The 22,961-nt window shown below is 39.0% G+C and overlaps 1 protein-coding gene across 5 annotated transcripts in view; it reads left to right on the forward strand.

Moving 5' to 3' along the window:
* FAM13B (family with sequence similarity 13 member B) overlaps positions 1-22,961 on the forward strand; it is a 44,550-nt gene continuing 21,589 nt past the window's right edge. For 2 of the 5 annotated variants that reach the window (XM_041398042.1, XM_041398043.1), the window contains exon 1: positions 20,242-20,417. In XM_041398042.1, coding sequence (XP_041253976.1) covers positions 20,299-20,417 — 119 coding nt within the window. In that variant the 5' untranslated portion in view covers positions 20,242-20,298. Of the gene's footprint in view, positions 259-10,372; positions 10,540-11,503; positions 11,695-12,144; positions 12,358-14,454; positions 14,633-15,253; positions 15,399-17,457; positions 17,616-20,241; positions 20,418-22,961 lie in introns of those variants that run through there. The other 3 variants (XM_041398041.1, XM_041398039.1, XM_041398040.1) reach the window with 3 other exon arrangements.

Raw genomic sequence — 22,961 nt, forward strand, 5'->3', positions numbered from 1 at the left:
TCCGCCCGTCGCCGCCGCTGCCGTCGGGGACCCCCCGCTCGCGGCTCGGAGCTCGGAGCGGCTGTGAGGGCACGGACGGCGTCGGGTCCCGGCAGCGCGGCGGCCGCGGCACACGGCGCGGACAGCGGCCGGCGGAGGAGGGCTGCGAGGAGAGCGGAGCGGCGAGGAGAGGCCCGCGCCGGCCCCCGGGGTAGGAAGAGGCGGAGGAACCTGCTGGTGGTGCTGAGGACGGCGGGGAGGGCGAGTCACCCGGCAACGGTGAGGGGCGCGGGGCGCATGCGCGGGGGGTCCCCGCTCGGGCCGCTCGGTGTCACGTCAGGCTTCAGGAACCTTCTGGCACCGGCCCGAGCGGGGCGCGGGAACTTCCTCCTGCCGAGCCGGGAGCCGCTCGCTGGGAGCTGTCAAGAGGCGGGAGCGTCTCCCGGGCTGGTGTCGGTGGGAGCGCGCAGGCAGCGCTGACAGCCCGGCTCCTGCAGGAGTTGTGTGCCCAGGCTGCTCCCTCCTCGCCCGGAGCAGCCGGGTGCCCCCGGGCAGGGGGCTTGGCGCGGTGACAGCGTCAGGCTCGCCGCTCCCTGGCAGCCCAGGTGGTCCCTGAAGTTGGAAGGAGGGCGGTCACTAAATCGCCTGCGGTCACGAAGGCGGCGCTGGCGTTAAGAACGCTGGGTCACGGACTGAACGCGCCAGCCTGCGACCAAATGTATCTTCCGAGGGGTTTGCTGCTGTGGGTTTCCATTGTTCGTGGAAGCTCCTTAGGGATTTGAATATTTCAGTGGAAATGTTTCTTGCTGTCAAAAAGTTGCTTTAACGTGAGATGGCCCAGTGTTAGGGTGCTCCTTCAAGGTTTGGAGAAAAACCAACAAAACCCAACAACAAAAAACCTGCCATCACATACTGCAACGCCAGCTTTTAATGCACAGCTCTCTTATTCTCAAGTTCCTTGGTCTGGCTGCATTTGGAGAAATTTTTACAAAATTTCTTACTGCTGCCAGGCTCAAGCTGGGGAAAAGAGGTAACACATGAAGAAAGTAAATACCATGTAATAACTCCTGCCTGTTTTTTTGGCATGAGTTCCTGAATGTCCTCAGGGATGGAATTGTTAGTTTGTGAATTTAAAACAAATTGTTAAACTGGATTAGCGTTTAGGTTTGAAGTTTTCCTGTCTTCCATGCAGTTTAATCTGCAGTATAAAAAGAATAGAAAGCTGATTTGTTGGCCTATATTATAAGCAGTTTAGCTATTTTGTTTTCTTTTTTTTACTGCTCATAACTAGTAAATTGCTTTATGTGTTCTTTGTTGCATAGACTTGAAGATGTTTAGGATCTCTTTTAATCTTCTTTGTCTGTATTTTATACGTTGTTTGACTCCATAGGGATTCTTTCCTTGTGTCGACTATGTAACAATAAGGATTTAAATACCTCAATGTTTTGAAAGCATCAAACTGCAAATTTACAGTATTGTTTTAGAAAAATCAATCAAATGGAGTGTCCCATGGTTACATTTAAGGAAGCTGACTCAGAGAAACTCCTGGTAGCTTTTAATGCTTGCGGATTTTGACACGAACAACACCTCAAAACGTCTGAGTTGGCAAATGATAGTTTCTATCTGCTCTGTGTTACTTTGGGCACTTCGTTTTTGTGTTGCTTGGAACACTGGAGGATCTTCTGGCACTCATTAAAAGACTTAATTTGACATTTGTCATGTGTGGCTCATACCCTGAGAGCCTGTGCAGGCAGCGAAGCATTGCTTTCTAATGTACATAATGGCATGTTTGCAAAAGCAGGTGAGGCTGCAGGAATATTCAGTGCATTTGGAACAGACATCAGAAAGTTTTGAGTCCCTGCAGGCTTTATGGGATAGGGCTTTTCTTTTTCTGGTACTCAGCCTTTTGATTTCTGGACAAATGCTACAGCTGAGCAGCCATGCCCCTTTGCAGGGCTATGGGACAGTGAGAAAAACCCACCAAGTCTGAGGTGATTTTTTTTTTGTTTTAAAGTTTGGATTTTTAATTTTTTTGTGTGTGGTTGTTCTCTTTTTTTCCCATCCCCCACAAAAGAAGCTGTAGCTACATGGAAGAGGAAGTGATGTCGGTAGGAGAATGCTTCAAGTTGTCCTTTAATTCCGTGCATAGCACCAGGTTAATGTTGCTGCCATATTAGCACACAAAAATCTGGTGGCCATTTAGGTGGGAGTGAATTAACTACGTGCAGGGCAATTCATCATTTGATCTGAAAGATGAAGGATGGCAAACTTTTTAAACTTTTTTCCTTGCATTACAGGCCTAGTTGTTTATTTATTGATCATTTCAGGTGTGAGGACTGTTATTTAAGAACTGAAAAATAACACTTTATCCAAAACATACGAGGAGGAGATACAGAAGTGAAGGAATATTAAATCTTCTGTGAAGGGCTATGGAAGAGGGAGATTGTTTCTTGTGCAGTTTGTAAAGTGACGGCTCTATCAGTTTTTCAGCAGAGGGGCTCTATGTCTCTTGTAAAATTGGGGTCAGGCAGAGAATGGAAGAATTTTACATTGCTCCCTGGAAAGTTAATATAATTGAGCAATTCAGTGTTGACTACTATTATTTTCTGTAAGGTGAGAGATTTTACCTGCAAACATTTTGTTTGAAAACGACTAGCTGTCTCAAGGCTTGGTAAATTCAGATTTATCTTCACAGTTTGTGCTGGGTTGATAGGCAGCTGTTGAGATTTGTGAAAGTTCAGTCAGTTCAAGTAAATTCTGTGGATTATTGCACCCTAAAACATAATGTATTCGTTACTGCATCTTCTACCAGGCTTTTTTTTTTTCTGTAGAGCTGATTTGTTTTGAAGTCTTGAAAACATAGTTAGAAGGTCAAAACCTGTTATGTTTGCAACATATGGGTGGAGTCATTCACTACAAGAAATGGGTAGTATTTTGCAGGCCCATATTCTGACTAGTGAAAATAGTTCTATTGTGATAAAAACAGTTCTACTCTTGTGGTCTTTCCCGTGAATGTGTGAAATCCTGTATATTTGTCTTAAGAAAAAAAGAAAAATGTGCCATTCGAGCTTAAAATACAGATAGGGCTTTATGTTTGTGTTCAAACAGCTTGTAACAAAGACTGTGCTTGTAGAGGCTTTTCCTATAGATAGGTTTAAATGGTTTTTATTTTCTTCACTGTTTGGACATTTCTAAGGACATTTGGGTGGGGCATCTGCTGGATCTGAGCCCTGTATCTGGTGGGAGCCCTGCACTGATTGTCCAGGTTCCAGTGCCGCTGGCAGCTCTCCTCATGTGTCTCTTCTGTTCACTGCTCCCTGCAGTGTGTTAGGATTCAATTTTGTGCTCAGCTGTGTAGGATAATAATACATGGACAAAACTGAAAAGGTGAGAGCTGGAATCTTACGAATGTGGTTCTTTCTTCCTTTTCCCCTTTTTTAAAGTGTGGATGTTTGAAATGGTTTCTCCCCTTTCTGTTGAACTTTACATTTAATGAAATCTTTTGTTGTCTTGGCACTCTAGAAATCTAATCAGGTTAGTTAATTTTAGTCTGCAATGTAACTCTTAACCTTACGATTTCTGATGATTTCTTCAAATTTAGTCATAAGCAAGTTTTGACGGGAAACCTCAGTACCAGACCTTCCCCCCCCCATCTCTTGAAATTCAGAGAATCATTGCTGCAGCACTGAACTCTTCATTGAAATGTCTTTCTCCTGCAGTGGGGGTGCTGAGCCTGTCCTTTATTTTGGTGGCACGTGCTCAAGGTTCTGACAGAGGCAGTGTTTCGATAGCAAAGGGGCTGTGAACCATTTTGTCTTCTGCTGAGTTCCAGTGTGTATTTCTGCTGACCCGTTTGGGAGGGGAGGAACAAACTGATGATAAATATATGTAATAGGATAACTTATGTATAATGAATTAAGTGCATTATATATTTATAGTTTGCTTTTTTGGTGTCTCTGAGATAGCTTGGCTCCTGTTCCAAAGTCTGTTTTAACAGCAGTGACAATTGTTAAACTGCTTTGGTTTTATAACGTGAAGCTTGCAAGTTGCATAGTTTTGCTGATAATTTCTTCCTGTCTGTTACTTTACTGTACTTTTATAATGCCATGCAAAGTTCTGCATTATCTGATGCAGGGGCAGTGAGATGTGTGTGGTTGGTGGAGTAGAGCTTTGCATTGGGGGGTGGCAAGTAGGATGAATATAATTAGCTGTTACACAAGATACAAAAGCCTTTTTATTTATTAACTACTGTTGTTAAGAGTGTGATGGGATCTGTGTGAGCAGGAAGTTTCTTTAGAATTCTGCACATGTGCATTGGCAGCAGCAGATGAGAGCAAATCTGGCAGTGCGTGGTGGTGGGTGTGAGGCACTGAGCAAACATCTACTTTTTCTGGTATTGCTGATGGTTTTATTTTCTTGCTACAATGTAGTTGGAGGATTTATAAGTTGCTGTAATGCTGTTAAAAAGCCTTTGGATTTTATCTAGTAAGTGAATATAAAACATTATTTTTGCTTATCAAAACCAGCTAACATTTTGATGATCTCTTAGCTTGTTCTTTAAAAGTGTAGGATTTTTTTGGAATGTTGCTTAAATCAGTCACTGTATTTGAGGTTTTTTAGTGGGATCTGTCTCTCGTGAAAGTCCATGAACGATGGGCTTTTTCAGAATGTGATCAGGTTCTCTCAACTGAAATAAATAGACTAAACTTTAATTGAAAATAAATACTAATCAGTGTTACGGTTTCTTGGCTTGTAAATAAATTTCGAAAACCCCACAAAATCCAAAATTCTATTAGTTTTAGTTATATCTCTTCCAGAGGAGTTTTCATGAGGTGTTTTGTTTCTTTCTTGCATGGAAACAACATAAAGGCTTAATTGAAATTGTTCTAATTTGTAAATCAGAAGGCTTGCTGCCACATTCCCCGGGAACAAAAATTGCATTAGACTTGCATTCCGCTAAATCTTCCATTGTATTTTTTGTGCTTCTGCTTGCTGTGTCAGTATCACCAGCACTTTGGCAGTTGGGTGCTTTGGAGACTATCTCAGAAGCGCCGGTGGCAAACGGTGGAGATTTGTGCTCAATAGCATTGAGGTTAATGTGTGTGTGAATGCACATGTGAAGGCTTACACAGGCAAACAGTTCATTAATTAAAGAGCTGCTGTTCGTGCTTCTGCTGACTCCCTTTGTGATTGTGTGCAAAACTGCAGCGGGCTGGTTTCCTTCTGATTCCTACTTAACCAGAAAGCAAACAGGGCAGTGGAGAGTTGGGAGCCATAATGAGAAACGAAGGGAGCAGGAAAGTCACATCTGCTTGAGAGGAGATTTATTCTAACATGGATTCCTTCAGCACTGCAAGTTAAATTTTGTAGTTATACCTAATATCAAACAGTGTGCCTTAATGGGGATAGCGATTGTGTTCTTAAGAAGACCACAAATTTAAATTTATTAATTTAAAATAATAACTGAGCCCAATTGTCTGATTTGCCACTCTAGACTTGTGACTAAAATACCTCTTGATAGCTGATTTCATTGAGCCAGAAAGAGGAAATCTTGCTTTAAGAGTCTATTTTAAGCTAATCTTGCTGGGTTTAAAAATTTTATTCTAAATAATTATTGTTTTGGCTACTCAAATGTATTAATGAGTACTTAAATGTGATTATTCTTTTTACATAAAGGATGTTCTGTGTCTGTTCAAGCACTGAGACATCTCTGTGTGCATTTTACTGTACTCTTGAGACAAATTTATCCTTTTCTGTGTCCTGGGTTTGTAGTGGAGTTCTGTTTGTGGGATTAATTTCAGTTTGTCTTTTGTACAAATTTACTCCAAGCTATGTCCCCTCCCCAGCCTGGCCATCTTTTCAATTTTGACTGGATTATTTCAAACAAGCAAAATACTCTGTTTTTACTTGTTAGCTGAACAAAAGCTGAAAATCAGATGAGGAAAAGCTCTTTTGCCCAAAAGCAGTTCATCCATTGGGAATGCTCACAGTAATTTGAGTATACAAATGGCATAAAAATCAGCCAGTGTTAATTGTTACAGTTCTGACATAACATTGCAAAAAATCAGCTTCCTTTCATCTCAACAAAACTGAAGAGTAAGATCAAGAGTGCTGGTTGCCGTTTTTTGGAGACAGAAATAAGTGTAGCTCAGCAGTTTTCGGGTGGCTCTGTGTGTTCTGAGTGAGCTGGGACTCAGGAGTTTCCCAGGGAAGGCTTCTTGCTCCTGCCCTCGCCTGGCAGCTGCCTCTGGGTGATGTCATGAGGAGAGTTCCTGTGATTCCAGCTTGGAATTAGCTTCTTAAGTTTTGGCCATCATTTAGAAATTCTTTTTAGAAAATCTGTTTAAAATTTGATAATTTCGAATTTAGAAAAAAAAATCATTATTTATTTGGATTTAATAGTATGTTTGCTGTAGGCATCCAGGGGGACATCACAGGTTTTGTCTAGCTGTAAGTCATACAAGTAAACATAATACATTATTTTTCTTCATCAAATATAGAGGAAGAAATCAAAAACTTTGAGACTCTAATGTTTCTGTGGAATTTTATTTGTAAATAATTGTTGCAGACAAGGATCCTTGATCTCTTTGTGCTGGAGGATGTGTGTGTGATCTGTTAGGACACTGTTTGCAGGCATGTGGTGGTTCACAGGGTCACAGCACTGCGGGCTGAAAAAGCCAAAAAACTTGAGGTGTGTTTCCTGAGAAGCTGGGACTGGCCATTTTGTTGCTATTTTTCCCTATCTAAAAATCTTAGTTTTTACTTTTGTGTATTAAAAAAAAAAAAAAAAAATCACTGGTGATGTTTGCTAATGTCACGAAATAATATATTAAAAAGAGAGCAAAACAGCAGTCAGTGTTAGCTTTGGGTTTGTTTCAGAGACAATATGAATTTCTTGCTACATAAAACAAGCAAATAAAAGAATTGCTTAAATAGTTGAGACTTGTGGCAGACATTCTACACGAAGAATTAATGTTTTCATTCCTATGGCGCAGTTTCAGTTTGCAGCCTTTCTTTGTTTATTTTTACTTGTTGCTTCATTCCTTTGTTTTAAAGAAAGGTGGTGGAACCCTGAGGACTTAAATTTAAAATGATGCCCATATATTATTTGTACTTCAGTCATTAATGTAAAAGCTGAACTAAACGTAAGTCTAAATTTTCATGTGTATTCCTCAAATATGAACAGTTAGCCATGTATTCTGTGGGGTTTTTAGTGGCATTTCATGTGTGGGTGTAAATACTTCTCGAGTTGCCAAGATAAGTGAATGCTATTATGATGGCAAAATGAAGCTCATGGTGCTGTTTTCCCAGCAGACTCTGTGAAGAACTTGCCTTAATAGAAAAAAGCAAACCAAAAATTTTTAAATAATGCCAGAGAGCACTGAAATCCACAATACAAAACAAAACTCTGTGTTTTACCCTCGTTTAAGATGCTTGGGCTCAACATGTTGCAAAGGACATAGTAAGTTTTTTTCAGTCTCTTGTAAAATTGTGGTGTAAGATGTGGTTATAATAAGGAGTATTTTCACTTTCCTGCGTTTATGTTTTGTAGAGCATGATTGTAGCTTAAGGATGTTTTTAAATGTTTGTAGTAACAAGGAGGGGAAGTAGATTGAAAAAAATGCAACCAGAATGTTTATAATTAAACTCAAGCTAGGTAGTTTTCTTTTGTGTGGGTTTTTTTTTTTTTTTTTTTAGTCGCTATTTTTTGTCTTTTTCTTGATAGAACTTGTGAAGCATTTAGGTTATGAAATTGTGAGGGGAAAGCATGTGCTCAAAAGGATCAGGATAATATGGGTAAAAGTAGCAAGAGTTGACTGAGTGGGTTAGCTCCTGTTTCCTCAGTTGTTTGATTGGGTAAAAAAAGTATTAAAAACTCCACATCATTGCTGAGAATCTGTAAAAGAGTCTGGAAATAATCCTGAAGGTTACATGTCCTGTCCTGGTTCTCATGTGTGTCTGCAGTGACGTGCTGCACTTCCTGAGTCACGGGAGGGCAAGTGGGAAAGCTTCTGATCCATATAAAAAGTGAAGATAAAATGTTTAATTATTAACAGTTTTTTACAATGTTGGAAATAGCAGGAAGTAAAACTTGCTGAAAGCTGAATAACTTCCAGACTTTCTAGCTCTTTCTAGATTTTGTAAATGTCAGATTAATTGTATCACAGCCTGTAAGGATACGAAAGCCTGAACTGAAAGGGAAAAACTGAAATGCTCTGAAAATGGATTGTCGTGTATAAGGATGTATTGAAATGTGTGTTAAAGTGTGTGTGTGTCTGAGAGGGTGAAAATGAGGCTTTCGCTATTTTTTCTAGGTGATAATAAGCCATGTAAAGCTTTCTTCAAAGTATAAACCTGGGTTGTAAATCCAGTTTTGCTCTAACAATGAGACAACCAGGCTATTTCAACTTCATTCTTACCTTGCCAAGCCAGTTAAAATAGAAGTCTGTATTTTTTTCTTTTTTTCATGCCTCTTGAATGAAATGAATATTCAAGCAGCCTGTTCATCCACCTGGCAAAAGTGGCTGAGCTTTCGTGTCAGTGAACTGAGCCCAAAGTTACCTCTGCTGAGAAAGCTGGGCTGCAGGATTGTTCATTTGGTGCAGAATTATAAAGAAGTGGTTAGTTCTAATTTGGTCTTTTTATTAGGTGATGTTTGTTTTGAAGGTTTATTTGTTGGTTTTACCAAGTCAGCCTGAAGCATTATGGCAGATCCATCAAAGGTTTTCTCCCAGCTGCCCTTCTCACAGCTGGCCAGTGTGAGGTTTTCTGGTTCATTGTGGACAAGCTGACTTTGGTAGAGCTTGAGAAAATAGACTGTGTGCAACTTCATATCTTAAATTTTGCTTGGTGTATTTGGATTGATTAAAATCTACTTACGTGCAAAGACGTTGACTTTCACTTAAAATACCAGAACAATAAGAAAAAATGGCTGTACAAGGCCTCCATTAATTGTAGGAGGGTCATGAATTGCAGCTGCATCATTGTTGGAATCTGATAGAATCTTTTAGTAACCAAGAATTGGTAATAACAGATTTGATTATGATAGGGTAAAAGAAAAAGTGAAACCCATTGACTAGAATATAACCCTTCATTTTCTTTTGTCAGCTCACCTGGAGTCCTGATCTCAGACCAGGATTCACTTGTGTTGAATCTCAATGCAAGAAAATGCTGAGGAGGTGGAAGTAGTCTCACATACAGCTTATGACCAACTCCCTTAGCACATGGATGCAGTTTGGGGAGGGTTGGGAGAGGAAAACTGCTTTATTCAAACTACTGAGAGTACTCTGGTCTCCTGTTGTGATAGGCTAATGAATGGTCTGGCATTTTGGTACTGAAAGCAGAGGGCTTGGTTGTCAGGAATGTGCAAGTGAAGATAAAGTTTATTTGTCCTGATGTGGAACAGAACAGGAGCTGGTGTGGGAGAACAAAGGGAGGGAAGGTACTTGTCCCCAGGCTGTCATATCAATCTCCAGTTATGAAACAAAAGGTTTCAGTGAATTTTTTGAAGCTGTGGAAAGCCTTTTTATTGTCTAGTTTTGGTGATGAGTGTTGTGGTTATGTGTATGTCACAAGCTTGTTTTGCCCAGTCACAGTTGCTTGAGTTTATTTAGAGCAGGTACTGGGGGAGATCAAGGGGCTGACACATTACATTGGCTCCACTGTGCCATGAAGCTGCAATTTAAATTTTTAATATCAGAAAATCATAAAGCTGGTTTACTGTGGTTTGTAGCTATTTTGAGAACTGAGAACATGAAAGCTGTCCAGATAATCTGGATTCTAAATAAAAGGTGGCAAAAATGTGGGTGGTTCTATGGAATCTGACATGGGGGAAGTTGTTTCCTGTATCCAGACCTGATGATCACTTGGACTTTGAACTGGCAGTTAGGACACATAGTCAACTTCCTAGAAAAGATGATCAGTACCATCAAAAACTGGTTGGCTGTAAAGGTTCCTTAGTTAGGATTTTGGTTTTGCTCTTGCTGTTTAAAGATGTTGGATCAGACCAGTGCCTGAGATCCTTCTAAAAATTTCATAGCCATTAAATGTTTTAGTATGGTAGGTACTTTAAAACACTTTCTGTAAGCTACTCAGCCCTCCTTGATTCTTTGGAAGAGGATTGAATGAGTCTGCAAATGATTTCATAATTGTTAAGATTTAGATGTCCTATGCTAACTTTCACTTCGGATTTGGTTAGCTCACAAGTGAAAAGAGGGATTTGCTGTTTTAGGGGCTCTCTCATAAGCTGTGCTAATGTGGTCTTTATGCTTTCTTGTTCAGAACAAGAAACTGATGATTTGACAAGAATTCCTCTAACGTGATGTTTGGATTCCTGACTGAGATTAAAACTGTTGAAAACTGTACGATCTAATAATATTTTCTTTATTTTCAGATTAACTGCTGAAGTACTGATCGAGTTCTGCTATTCTTCAATGAGGAACTACAGGCTGATCTTTTGCCATAATCTTAAACAACCATAAATGACAAAAGAATGCTTGGTCAGTGAGGGCAGCTGGCGCAGAAAGCGTTTTTCAAACTCGGCTGTTTAAGTACTCTGAGGTGGGTTTCTTAACTTGTTTTGCTGGGGGGGAAAAAAAAAGAAAACCAAGTGTGGATTTCAGAATGTCTAATCTATTAGAATTTACCTCTTGGTAAACAGAGAATTTTAGTTTGGTTGCAGTGCTTTGACTAACAGCATATACTTCATGTTCTGTGTGCCAACTTCTGTCAAAGTGACTGCTTGCATTTAAGCAAGTATGTTTTCTTTTCTTTTTATTATTTATTTTGAAAGGACATTTTTTTCTTTCCTAGAAGAAATATTTTGGTTTTGACAGGATTACAGCCTGACTGACTTACACTGCCCTTTGTTATCTACCTAGATCCTATATCAAGCAAAGACTTGCAAGTGAAGCTCGAGCTTCTGCATGATAGAATGGTATCACTGAGCATCTAAAAACTAGCTTTGGGGGTTTTCTGTTCACTAAAAATTTTAATTTGATGCAGGTGTTGAAATCTTTATTATGTGGACCAGAAAATGCCAAGTATATTTTAAAATTATTACAGCGCAGTTGTGTATCACAAAATACTTAGTCATTTTGTATGATTGAAACTTAGGGTTTTGGTTTGGTGTGTTCCACTGGTTTCATTTCCTGTTAAGAGGCTTTTGTATTGAGTTCCAAAAGGCTGGCTACTAAATACTGTCAGAAAAAGTACTGAGAAATCTACCAAAATACCTTAGAACTTAACTAGAAATGTGGTAACTAGAATTTTCTGCATTTTTCTTGCTGCTGTATATGTTTTTCTCAGTCCTCTGTTGAGGGTTGGACAGAACACTTCAGTGATAGTTGTTTATTGAGTAGGCTGTGTTTGGAGTCATTACAGAGCTGTCCATTAAAGCAGTGCATGGATGGAGACAGACTAGAGAGTATTTGCATTAGGTAATTAAAACACTGTGTTACAGATTAATGCTTTCAAAAACACGCATTGAAGTGGGCCTTTTGGTTTTAATTTCTCCTATTGACAGAAAAGACAGCTTTGATTTTTGGCTGCAAAAAGATATGAGGAAGAGCTCCTCCCCTTCCTTGAGTAACTGCAACTCTGTTCTTGCTAACAAAATATTTGGAATTCCACTTGATGAGCTGCAGCAAGAAGGGCAACCAGACAATGAGGTTCCATTCATAGTCCGCCATGTCGTGGACTATATTGAGGAACATGGTATGTATCAGCTTGCTGTATTTAAAATAACATATTTCTCTGTTATTCTTACAGAATGGATTGTGGGGTTTGAAGAGTAATTGTTTTCTGAAGTTAATTATTCAACTGGATGAGATTTGGTTGTTTTGGGTTACTTCCTTTCTTTGCTCCTTCTCTTATGTGTATCACTGTTTTCTAGCCAACAGTAATGTAGTCAGCTCTGCAGGGCACCTCATAGGAAGTGCTGTGGTTTAGGTACTGCTAACATTTCCCATGTTATTTTCTTGTTACTGGGCACAAGAAATTGTGTGTTGGGAAGGGAACTGCTGGAAGTTGTGCAAAACTGTTGTCCAGAAAATGTTTCAGTCAGTGTGGGAATTGTGCATAGCTGATTATCACTAATTTTTCCGATATATTTGTCCATACCAGAGCTAAAAGTTTATTTCTGCAATTTTTTTTTTTCTGACCCAGGGGGTCTGGAACAAGAAGGACTTTTCCAAGTCAATGGGAATGCTGAGACAGTGGAGTGGCTCCGGCAACGATATGATAATGGAGAAGATGTGGACCTGGTTAAAGAAGCAGATGTACCCTCAGCTATTAGCCTTCTTAGATTTTTTCTTCAAGAACTTCCAGAGCCAGTTATTCCAGGCAGTTTGCACATACATTTGATGCAACTTTCTCAAGGTAATAACTCTTTTTGATTCAGTGTTTTTATTTGATGATTTTTAGGAGTAAAACCCAGTATTGTATTGAGATTTGTACTGCCACTAAGGTGTCTTTGGTGCTCTGTGTAGTAATAATAGTGATAGTACTGCTGTGCACTTTGGTTACAATGTTATCTATCAGAACTGGAAATGGGACTGAAGTATATTCACTTGGTGTGACAGCAGAATTCCCTTCTATGACTGTAAAATGTAGTGTGACCATAGGTTTTTTCCTCCTGTCTTTGAATAGAGCACTGTGGATAGGTTTACACGTGGATTGTTTCTAGCATGCAAGTCCCCATTTAGTTCCCTTTTGTCCAATATGTAGAGACACTTCACTTAAACTTGCAGCTTATTGTCTTTACTGGTTTTTTTAAACTGTAAAAGTTATTTCAGAAAAATTTAAAGTTATCTGTAACAAGGAAATCAAACCACATAAACTTGAAACAGTTTTCAGATGCTAAAATGAGACTTTTGAATTTCTCTAACTGGGTTTTGTCTGTCTGATAGACATATCTCAGTCAGTTTTCAGAAATACATCATCAGCTGCATATGAGGCAGAGGAATTGCTTAAAGACCTGCAGAAGGTGCTAGTAATTGTTGACCTATGTGTTAGTTCTGGTTCTCTCCTTCTTCAGCAGTTCTTCCATATCATTAGGTCAGGTTCAGTTCTCAGGATACCTTCATTACACAGCAAGGTGTGGCCTGTGTGCATCGTTAGGAGATCATTGCAGGCAGGTGGTTCCTCTAAGACAGGTGATTTGGCTAATTGAGGTGTGAATGTGGCCATCCCAGTGCACGTGGCCATGTGTCCCACAAGCGTGTATCCCTGCCTTAGTACCAGAGCACTTCAGTTAGGGGTAAGAACGTTCTGCCTTTGGGTCTCTGGTTGTTTAGAACTTAAGTTTCAGGAGGGATTGGTTAGACAAAACATGGAGATGTGTATGTTCAGAGTGGTCTGATTATCACCTTGCTGTGGTCCCTTATAACAGTCTACATTGTTAAAGTACTTTTTAAAGTTTTTTTTTCCTGTTCTGTTTCCAAAGTGCATTTCTAGAGTAAGAACTGTCAATGAAATGTTCATTTTAATGTGTTACGTGCTTAGACAATCATTTTCTGTGCTTGGTTGCCTGTATTCAGCTGCTGTAGGTGTTGTCTGTGTCTGAGCAAATGAAATCCTGCAGATCCTGCTTGGTGCTCCTGTACATGCTTAACAGGGAATGTACTCACTCTTTACTTTGTAGATATTAAGGGCTAGGATGTCTCTGCTCTCTCATCTAGAGAGGCAGAGATGTTCATAATTTTCAAATGTGCTTTTCCCTCTCTAACTGATCTTAGAAGAGTTTTCAAGTGTCTGGGAAAGAAAGGGAGGCCTCTTTGTATCAATTTTTCTCCCATTTTGCTTTCCTGACATTTCCTATATATGAATTTTCTCAGTTAGGTACAAACAGCTGTAATTCTTTGAACCTTGCTGCCTGTAAGGCTGATGAGGTAACACATGAGATTTATGGGGACATATTTTGATGAAGAGTGTAGTTAAATGGGGTGAGAATGAGGAGATTTTATGGTGACCCTTTCTCAGATCTGAAATTGAATCAGCAGGCTTCAAGCTAAGCACATGTGAAGATGATTACACTGAGATAGCTTGGATTTATCAGTTAAGTATTATAATAGCAGGTAGAGTGGTGAGAATGGGATGCTTGTAAAGGAAAAGGTGTCAAAGCAGCTTGTGTGCCAGAAGAATTTAAGTAGATGGCAGTTAACTCGCTGTCTGGAGCTGTTGCTCTCTCTAGAGCTCTTCTGTGGAGCCGTTGTTATGTAACAACGGTAAAAGAAAAACATACAGAGTTTGGCCTCTGAAATCAGGAATTTGAGTGGGCATTAATTGGGGAAAACGTGCAGAAGAGAATGTGGTGGATAATAATGAACAAACGCAAGCCAGTTTTCACATTTTAGCTTGCCCTTAGATCAAATCAGTTTTCTTTTCAGAAGTAATTGTCAGAGGCAACAAGCTGATGGCTATCAAATAGGAAAAGATACTTTCTTTGTAACTAAAATATTTGTATTGCTTTTTCAGATTATAATAATGAAGATGAATTTGGAAGAAAGTTGAGGTTCCTCTTGCAGCAGCTTCCACCTGTTAATTACAGTTTGTTAAAGTTTCTGTGTAAATTTTTAGCTAACGTAGCATCACATCATGAAGAAATTTGGTCAGCAAGTTCTTTAGCTGCAGTCTTTGGCCCGGATGTTTTTCAGTAAGTTAATTAAAAAGTTAATTCACTGTTTCTGTGGGAATTTGAGTTCTCTCTGTGGTTTAAAGTCATTCCTGGTCCCTGAGCAACAGTAACAAAGTGCACAATGTGTTTCAAGCAGAATCCTTTTCTGTTCCCACCCACTCTCTCACCCCAGTTTGGTTTTGCAATTTTTCTAAGATTTAAACATCAGCTTGTCTCTGAGCTGTGGCATGAGAAACCACTGTTTTGATTGTTGCATTACTGTATTTATTCTGAAGTTCAAATATTTTAGTGATAGTATGTAAGGCTACTATTTGTAGCAAGAAAACAGTTCTGGAAGAAGGCTGGTAAAGTACCAGCTTATACTGTTGTTTCCTCTCCGCAGGAAAATATTTGACTTTTAAATACTCCTCATGAAAATTTAATTGACTAAATAGTTCTAATCCAGGATTTTAAAATATAAAATGGTATCAAGCTTTATAAGGCAGTAGTGTAAAGGCATGCTTAAAGTTGTGTGTGTTCAGAATGGGCAGGGGATAATGGTGTCAAGTGTAGCACTTAGTCATAGAAGACATTCAGAGGTGTTCTTTGGGGAAATGTTGCATTTAGATTTTCAAACTAAAGCAGTGTTGAAATCTTTAGCATTTACACAGATGTGGAGGATCTGAAAGAACAGGAAATAGTTAGCAGAATAATGGCGGGACTTCTGGAGAACTACTATGAGTTTTTTGAAAATGAAGAGGAAGATTTTTCATCTACTAATGATTTAAGCTCAATAACTGAGCAGGTAAGAATATTTTGAATGACTATATGTTACCATTTAACTGTCTTTTATACATTTACATTTATGTTTTTGAAAGATTTATTGAAATACATTTTCTTTAGTATGACTTAGAAGTTTCCTGCAAACTAACAAAACCTGGCATTTTCTTAATGCTTGTGAAATTCTTGATTCTACAGTAAGTGTAACTGTACTATATTGAAAAATATATAGGAGCTAAACCAACAGTGAAATCCTGCCCAACATAGACACTGTTATAAACAGCTTTCTAATTACCAGTTTAGGAATAAAGAACTGTTTTTTGATCAAATGAATGGCGACTCTGGTCTTGGTCAAGAGTATTTCTAGGTGTGTCTTACAGGAGCATGCAGGGTCTTGCGCTCCACTTGATGATGTTATCAGTGGTGCTTTCCTGTGCCAAAGTTTTTGAATGGTGTTTCCAATTCTAAGACTTGAAAATGATGTGTTTTCTGTTAAGAGGAAAGGGAGAAAATAAGCAGTTGCTAAGGCAGGTAACAAAGAGTGCTGAATTTTACAGCCTATCTCACAAACCCCTCCTCTAGAAAGACAGGTAAGGCAAGCACTGGGGCAGTTGGCTGCTTCCTCTTCCCTGCAGTAGGTGTTGGTCTGGTGTGCCAGGCTGGGCAGCAGGTTCTGGAGTGAGCAGTGTCTGCTGTGAGAGCTCCTGGAGCAAACACTGCCACTCTGCAAAGCTCCATGCAGGAACCTGGCACTGAGAGCTGCCACAGCCCTGCTGCATGCAGGGAGCTGCTGAACAAAGCTGGGCTGTGACTGCTGCAGCTGCAGGCTGTCACTGGGTTGGGATAGCTGCTCTGTAAACCAGAGCTGCTGTGCTCTCTCGCTTTGAAATTACTGCCTTGGCTGTGCCTTCTTATATGTCTCAGCAAAAGGGTTTCCTAAGTACAAAATCTGTTTGGTGTGTGGTTTTGTTTGTTTTTTCCCTTAGTTGGAGGGCTGGTGGGGTGTCCCTTTAATTTCGTGATGTCTCCACCAGATGTCAACAGTGCACTTCTGTCAGGCCAGAGCGGTGGGACAGAAGAGACGCTGTCCCTGCAGGGCACAGCCCCGCTGGCATCTGCCCCAGTGTGTGGGTGGGCTTGCCTTTGCTTCACTGGCACATCCTCTTGCAGTTACAGAGGAAAATCAGGGATAAATACATTTCTTGCCTGGAATGTGGTACCATATAACATGTTACACTCATTTTAAAAACTAACAAATATCTTCTCTCTGTCTTCTGTGTAATTTTAAACTTCTGCAGTTTCAATTTTTCTTAATTTAATGTTTTTGTTTTACACTGGTGACAGATTTTATAAAGCATGTTTTCTTGAGGCTGCTGCTTTAATTTTTGGGTTTGCAGGATTGGGAGATCAATAATCAGTTGCAGAGGCACCTTGGGAGTCAAATGGAATCACTTTTTTCTTTCCCTTTTTGTATTTTAGACATAGTTGCTTTTTAAAAAATAAGGTTTCTGCTGTCTTGAGTTACCACTTGGCTATATTGTTTTACTTTTTAAATTGGCCATATTTTGCTGCTTCAGTAAAAACATCTGTGTTTGGAAACAAAGAAACAAAAATAGACAAGGGCACAGAAACTTCGTAAGTGTTCATTTTGAGCTTTGAAGTTTGGGTTCATAGACTTCTGTATTGTCTTCCCTAGGAGGGTTTGAAAATGCTTCTGATACATGAATAAGGCTACCTGTGGAATAGAGGAGAATTATCAGTTTTAGACATAGAAGAAGAAAGGTTGTGTAGTTCATTATTTCAGTGTGGTTGGGATTTTATTGTTTCTTCATTCTGCGTGTGTTCATTTATGGCATCAGAGGTGCTTTGTGCTTTTCAGTTTTTGTCCAGCATTCAAGAGCAGCTTTTTAATGGTGTAGAATTTACAGTTTTATATAAAAGCAATTCTAGTGTGCCTGTTTTTTCCTAAAATTAAAAAGCATTCTCCTTCTTCATGTTACTTCCATACCTTTCATGCTTTTTTAATTCCCTGGACCTCTTGAAAGGAACTTTTCAATCCCTTATCTTTGATTAAATGTTTTTAGATCAATGATCTCTTGGAAGAAGAGGAAGATGTAAAGCTTGAGCAGTCAGAAGAACTTCCAGAAGACAGCACAGAGAAACCTGTTGAAAGTCCAGCTGTGGTGCATCTAGATATGACAGGGAGTCTCTCAGATTCCAGGAATGTTACAGCATCGACGAGGTAACTTGGTTCTGCCTTGGAGTCTGGATTTAGAGTTTGGATTGTAATTTATTCTGTCAGAGAGAGAAACTGCCAGACTTTTGAGATAAGTGTTGGTGTCTACAAAGTGAAGCTTTAGAAGTCGGTGCAGTTCTTATAATAGTAAAATGTGGGTTAAAATAACTGTTCCTAAATTCAGCAGAGGAATGCCTGTAGGATCAGATGAGATTAAGTATGGGAATTTATGCAGGCAAAGTTAAAAAGAGCATATTTTAGTGAAACTGTAAAGTGGTATTTAAACAGTAAACTTTATAGCAGAAATAAGACGAATCTGCATGCTGGTAGATCCAAACTTGTTCTGTACCATCTCTCCAATGGGAGATCCTGGGACTGTTTCTTGTCACGTGGTTCTGGAGAGCTGTGGGCAGGTTTGGAAGCTGCAAAATGCCATATAGGCAGGAATGTTGGAGGGTGACCCAGCTTTAAGTGCAATTCCCATAAAAGAGTGTGTAAACATAAAATCATACTTTCACTTGAGAGCTTGTTGGTGCTTGCTTAATACACAGATTTATATTTTACTTGTTTGTAGTATGCAAGGTTTTATTGTTAAGTCTGCTTTATTTGTACTTAGAGTTTACATTCTACAGATGGTGAATTTTACCTCTTCCCCTCTGCAGCATGTGTTTGGTATGGGCATTGCATGTAAGAAATTGTAGGGATGAGTAGGAGGAATCTATAATAAAAATATGACTGAAAGTAGAAGAAATGCAGGGAAAATCACAAATAAGTTGCTTCCTAAGAATGGGTAGTTTCAAGAATGTGGATTTTTGGTTGGAGTGTGTTCAGCTGCTGGCTGCATGCTTCATTCTGCTTCGTGGCAAGAAGCTGTAAAATGCCAAATAATGATGGAATCGTGATTCTGTTTCGTAATTGAAATTATATTTTAATAGTTAATTATCTTTATCAGTAATAAAGCTTCTTATTTTTAGTTTGAATTAAATTAAAAAAAAGTGGCAGTTTAACTATTCACAGGTATTAGGTTGCTTCTGGAATGTGTAAACACAGCAGTAGTGACAAACTCAACATGTTTGAAAGTTTAAATTGGATAGCCTGAAGAGACAAACATTTTACTAGATGTTTAAGGTTAATTAAAAATGAATAGACATTAATTATGGTTGGCATTTTAAATAATTTGTGGGGAAGGATAAGGAGGAATCCTTTAGGAGGAGAATTTTGACTGTTAAACCAGAACAACTGCAGGAAACAGTTAAAAAGAAATAAAGTGAATGAGAGAGTGCTCTTTATTAAACTTTTAACCACTATAAATACTGTAAATATTTTCCCAAACCTGATGGCTTTTATGTGTGTATTTAGTGGCCTTGTTTTTGTCTTAGTTTCTCCATGTAAGAAAAAAAAATAGTTAAGAAAGCAAATGTTAATTAATGCAGGTTTATTTGGATTATTTATCTTTGTCCTGATGTAGAGCCTGTGGCAGCTTATACAGGAAGGAGGAGGAGAAGTAGATCTTAAACACGATTCTTGTAGTTCTTTAAGCTGGGGTTTTGTTTCCTTTTTGTTGTTGTCAGATTTTGGGAACCAAATATCCCTGTATTTTGGTCTCTCTGTGAAGAATACTAAAAGAGATTGTTTATCTTGATTTGTACAATGGGGCATCTGACCTTCCTCCTTGTTATTTGGACTGTAACTTGCTTCTAATTTTGCTCACTGTCTTTTTTCTCTACTCATTCTGTTTGTTCTTGCTGAAACCTATGACCTTCCTGCACTGCATGGTGTTAATTTGACTTTGAGTTAGAGATCTTGTGAAAATGTGGATAATCAGTAATGCACTTTGGTTTAGTGACTGCTTGAAAATGGTATTTCTAATAAACCTGTGGAGTGATCTTTGAGCCCATTACCCAGCAGGGAGCATTTGTTGCTCCCAGGTTGGTGTTGAGCACGTAAAGGAAACTTGTTCTCCTTTACCAGAAGCTTTTTCCCCACGGCTCTTTCCATTCTGCTCTCCTGACTTTTGGAGTAAAGAATTACTGACTCAGCATTGCAGCTGAATTTTAAGACATGCTGGTGAAATAAGTACTTTAGAATCCTTCCCTGTCATTATTCCAAATTTTTCATCTCTGAGCCTTGACAAGCAGTATTTGCTTTAATTGGGCAGTTAATCTCAAAGGTTGTCAGTTAGAAGCCTAATATAAAATCTCTTTCGTTTTGGAGTTTTCAAAATTATATGTGTAAAAATATGAGATGTGACAGGCAGTAAGTTATATAAACAATTTACTTTGTTTCTACTAAATGCAGTGACAAGGGCAATATCCTCACTGCTTCTGGGATATTTTTGTTAACCCTTTTGTTATTTAATTAGCTCTGATCAGAGAGAAGTGATAATATTAACACCTGCCAAGGGAGACAAAATCCATGGTATAGCTGACTGAATAGAAGAGCTGCCTAAACTGCTAGAGAATACATTAATATTTTAATGTAGTGCTATTTCTAGCATCCAAATACTTTTTCCTCCTTCAATTCTGGAAAATGTGTAAACAACACGTTAGGAGAGCTTTCAAGTGTTGATTGGGCAGCTTATTGTCAGGAGTGACCTCATGTTGCAGTCGATTTCTATTTAGACTGCAGGGTTTAGTGCAGCACTCCAGAGGTGCCGCTCGCAGGCAGCCCCCGGAGCACAGCCAGCAGCATGCACAGCCAGCAGCCCACAGCACGCTTTGCTGGCTTCCAGATGAAGCATTTTTACATGAAGTGCTCTTTTGGGATAGCAAAAATAATCAGAATGGCCTGCAAAGTTCTGCTGCACAGGTAAATATATGAAAAGAAAGTGTGATTTTGGTATGATTGCAAGTAAGGCTTTAACTTTTATAATTATGTGAGATTAAATGTAATGTGGTTTGGAGATAAAAAATGAAATAATACCACAACTGATTATTTTAATGAGAAATAAGAATGTGTGTACAGTCAGGAAATTACCGAGGAGAACTTGGACATGTTTTATCTCCAGTTAATGTATTTTTCTACTTGGGATATTTTTTTGCTGGGACCTTTTCTGGTTAGGGAGCTGTGCTGGAGGGATTCTCAGGAGGGAGTTAGCATTATGAAACAAAGATGTTTACCTTTCTGTGTCTTGCTGTGTCATGCTGCGTTAAGGCTCTGTCTGGCATTATAAATTACAGCTTTTAAAAAGTATCCTTAAACTGTGGTGGGTGGGCTTAGAAGTTGTAACGGCTTTTCTCTAAGATTGTCACATTTGTTTCAGAAAGTGCTTAATTGCTAAAGTGAGTTGAAGATGTAAGGTATTCTTCATGTAGTAAGAGGATTCTTTAGGATTTGTAATACTGCTGATTTATGCACAGCTTTTGCTGAGTACCTCTAATGCTCCCAAAGGTGTTGAGTGAAAGCACTGGAGAGCCATCCTGTGCTGGGGGCTGAAGGTTACACACTAGGATGGAAAATTTTGTTCTGAACCATGTCTGGAATCATCTGGATTCTTCGGAGATGAGTTTGATTCTCCCTATTCTTGACACATTTCCTCATTGTCTCAAGTGGTAGAAGAAAAGGTTTTCAAGTCATCAGTTTCCTATAAATAGTGTTTGTACTTGTGTCCTTGACTGAGTTTTTCTTGCTCTCTTTTGCAATTAGGGTGTTGCAGTGTTCTGTGCTCTAATTGCCTCATTTTTTCCTACCAATTTGTCCAAGGAGAGACTGTTTCAATAGTAATTCAATTTCAATTTACACAATTATGTATTTGTACCTTTAGAATACAAGTATGCCTTTTATAATGCAACTTTGGTAGAACTTACTGAGATGGATATTTTGTATTTTGAAATATTTTTGGGGTTTTTCTCCCAAGATGGTGCTTCTTTTCTCTTACTTTGTTCATGGAGCTAAACTTGTAGCTTCATATTTTCAATTTTTATTTCAAGTATTGCTGATACAAAGTATGTTTATCAGGAAATTGACTTCGGTTGTAGGACTATGCTGAACTTCTGTGCATGGAAATACAAATGACATGTAAACACCCTAAGCAGTAAACTGCCTCCTCCATTTTTTTGTTTGTAAGAAAAATATAAAATGTCAGCATGTTCCCCCTCAGTTATTTGATCTGCAGCTTTGAAATCAGTGGCTACAAGGTGTTTTAATTTCCTGAAGCTATGTCTGCTTTGAAATAGTAGTTGAGTGTTGTCTGTTCTCAATGCATTTGGAGTAGATCAGCTTTGGCTTTTCACCAGGCACACACACACAAATCATAAGATGAACTTGATTTGTCAGCCAGTTTCCATTAAAAAAAAAAAAGGGAGGAAAAGAATTTAAAAGCATCTATGAGCACATGCTTGTTCACTTTGTGTCATATGGGCTTTAAATTCTGTGCACTCTGCTCTTGGCCCAGTACAAGGTGTCTAAGGCAAACTGGTATAGTTATTTTAAAATAAATACCTTAACCACTTTCTTTATCACCTTATGTTTAATTGAAAGCCCTTTATTGCTTGTGCTTCACCTACTTGGAGGAAGGAAAAATAGACTGCTTGAGATGATTTCTCTCTAGTGGTGGAACTACTAATAAACCTTGGAAGTTCTAACCAAGGTATTTGCTGTGTTAAAACTATTCTTGGGTAAACAGAGGCTGTCTGCATTTTTTAGTGCAAGCAAGGCTCATAGCATTCAAAACTGATAGGACACCTCCCAGAGGTAATGATTGCTAGTTCTCCAGGGGAGTGGCAAGCTTCTTTGTATTTCAGGGTTTACCATATGCATTCATGAAAATAATACTTTAAATCAACTTTGGCAACAGTGTTGCTGCATGGTAAAGAGTAGCTTAAAATCTTTTTCAGCTTTTTGAGCTTAGTTGTCTGTAATAGAAAGAAAAAGCTTTTTTTTTTTACCTCCCTCCCTGCCTCCAACTTCAGCTGAAATTAATATTTAATTTTTTCTGGGTGAGGTGTCTGTGTTGCAATTCAGGGTTGTTTATAGCAGATTTCTCAGCTTTTATTCTTTATTGTCACTTTGTCTGAAGTTTTAAGTATTCTGTTTATAATAAAATTTTAATCATATTAATGAAAAATTGTAGAGGGACCACACACACAACTTAATTGGCTTGTGTTAGTTATGTTGATTTCCACCCTCCCACCCCTCCTCGAGGAGTTTAACATTCTAGGCTGAAGTGGCTTTGTCTGGAGATTTCCAGATGCTTTACAAAAATCAGGCTCCTGTCCCAAAATCTGCCTTCTACTTGAAATGTTGTAGCTGTGCTCAGAGAGTGTTGAAGATCTGTTGAGCATTGCAGAACAAAATTATGCAACAGTGGGAAGAACCTGTGGGGGAAAGCAGAGTAATTTGGAATTTGCTTTA

The sequence above is a fragment of the Onychostruthus taczanowskii genome, unplaced genomic scaffold (genome assembly GCF_017590055.1).
Source record: "Onychostruthus taczanowskii isolate IOZ18803 unplaced genomic scaffold, ASM1759005v1 scaffold14, whole genome shotgun sequence".
In the NCBI taxonomy this organism is placed as follows: Eukaryota; Metazoa; Chordata; class Aves; order Passeriformes; family Passeridae; genus Onychostruthus; species Onychostruthus taczanowskii.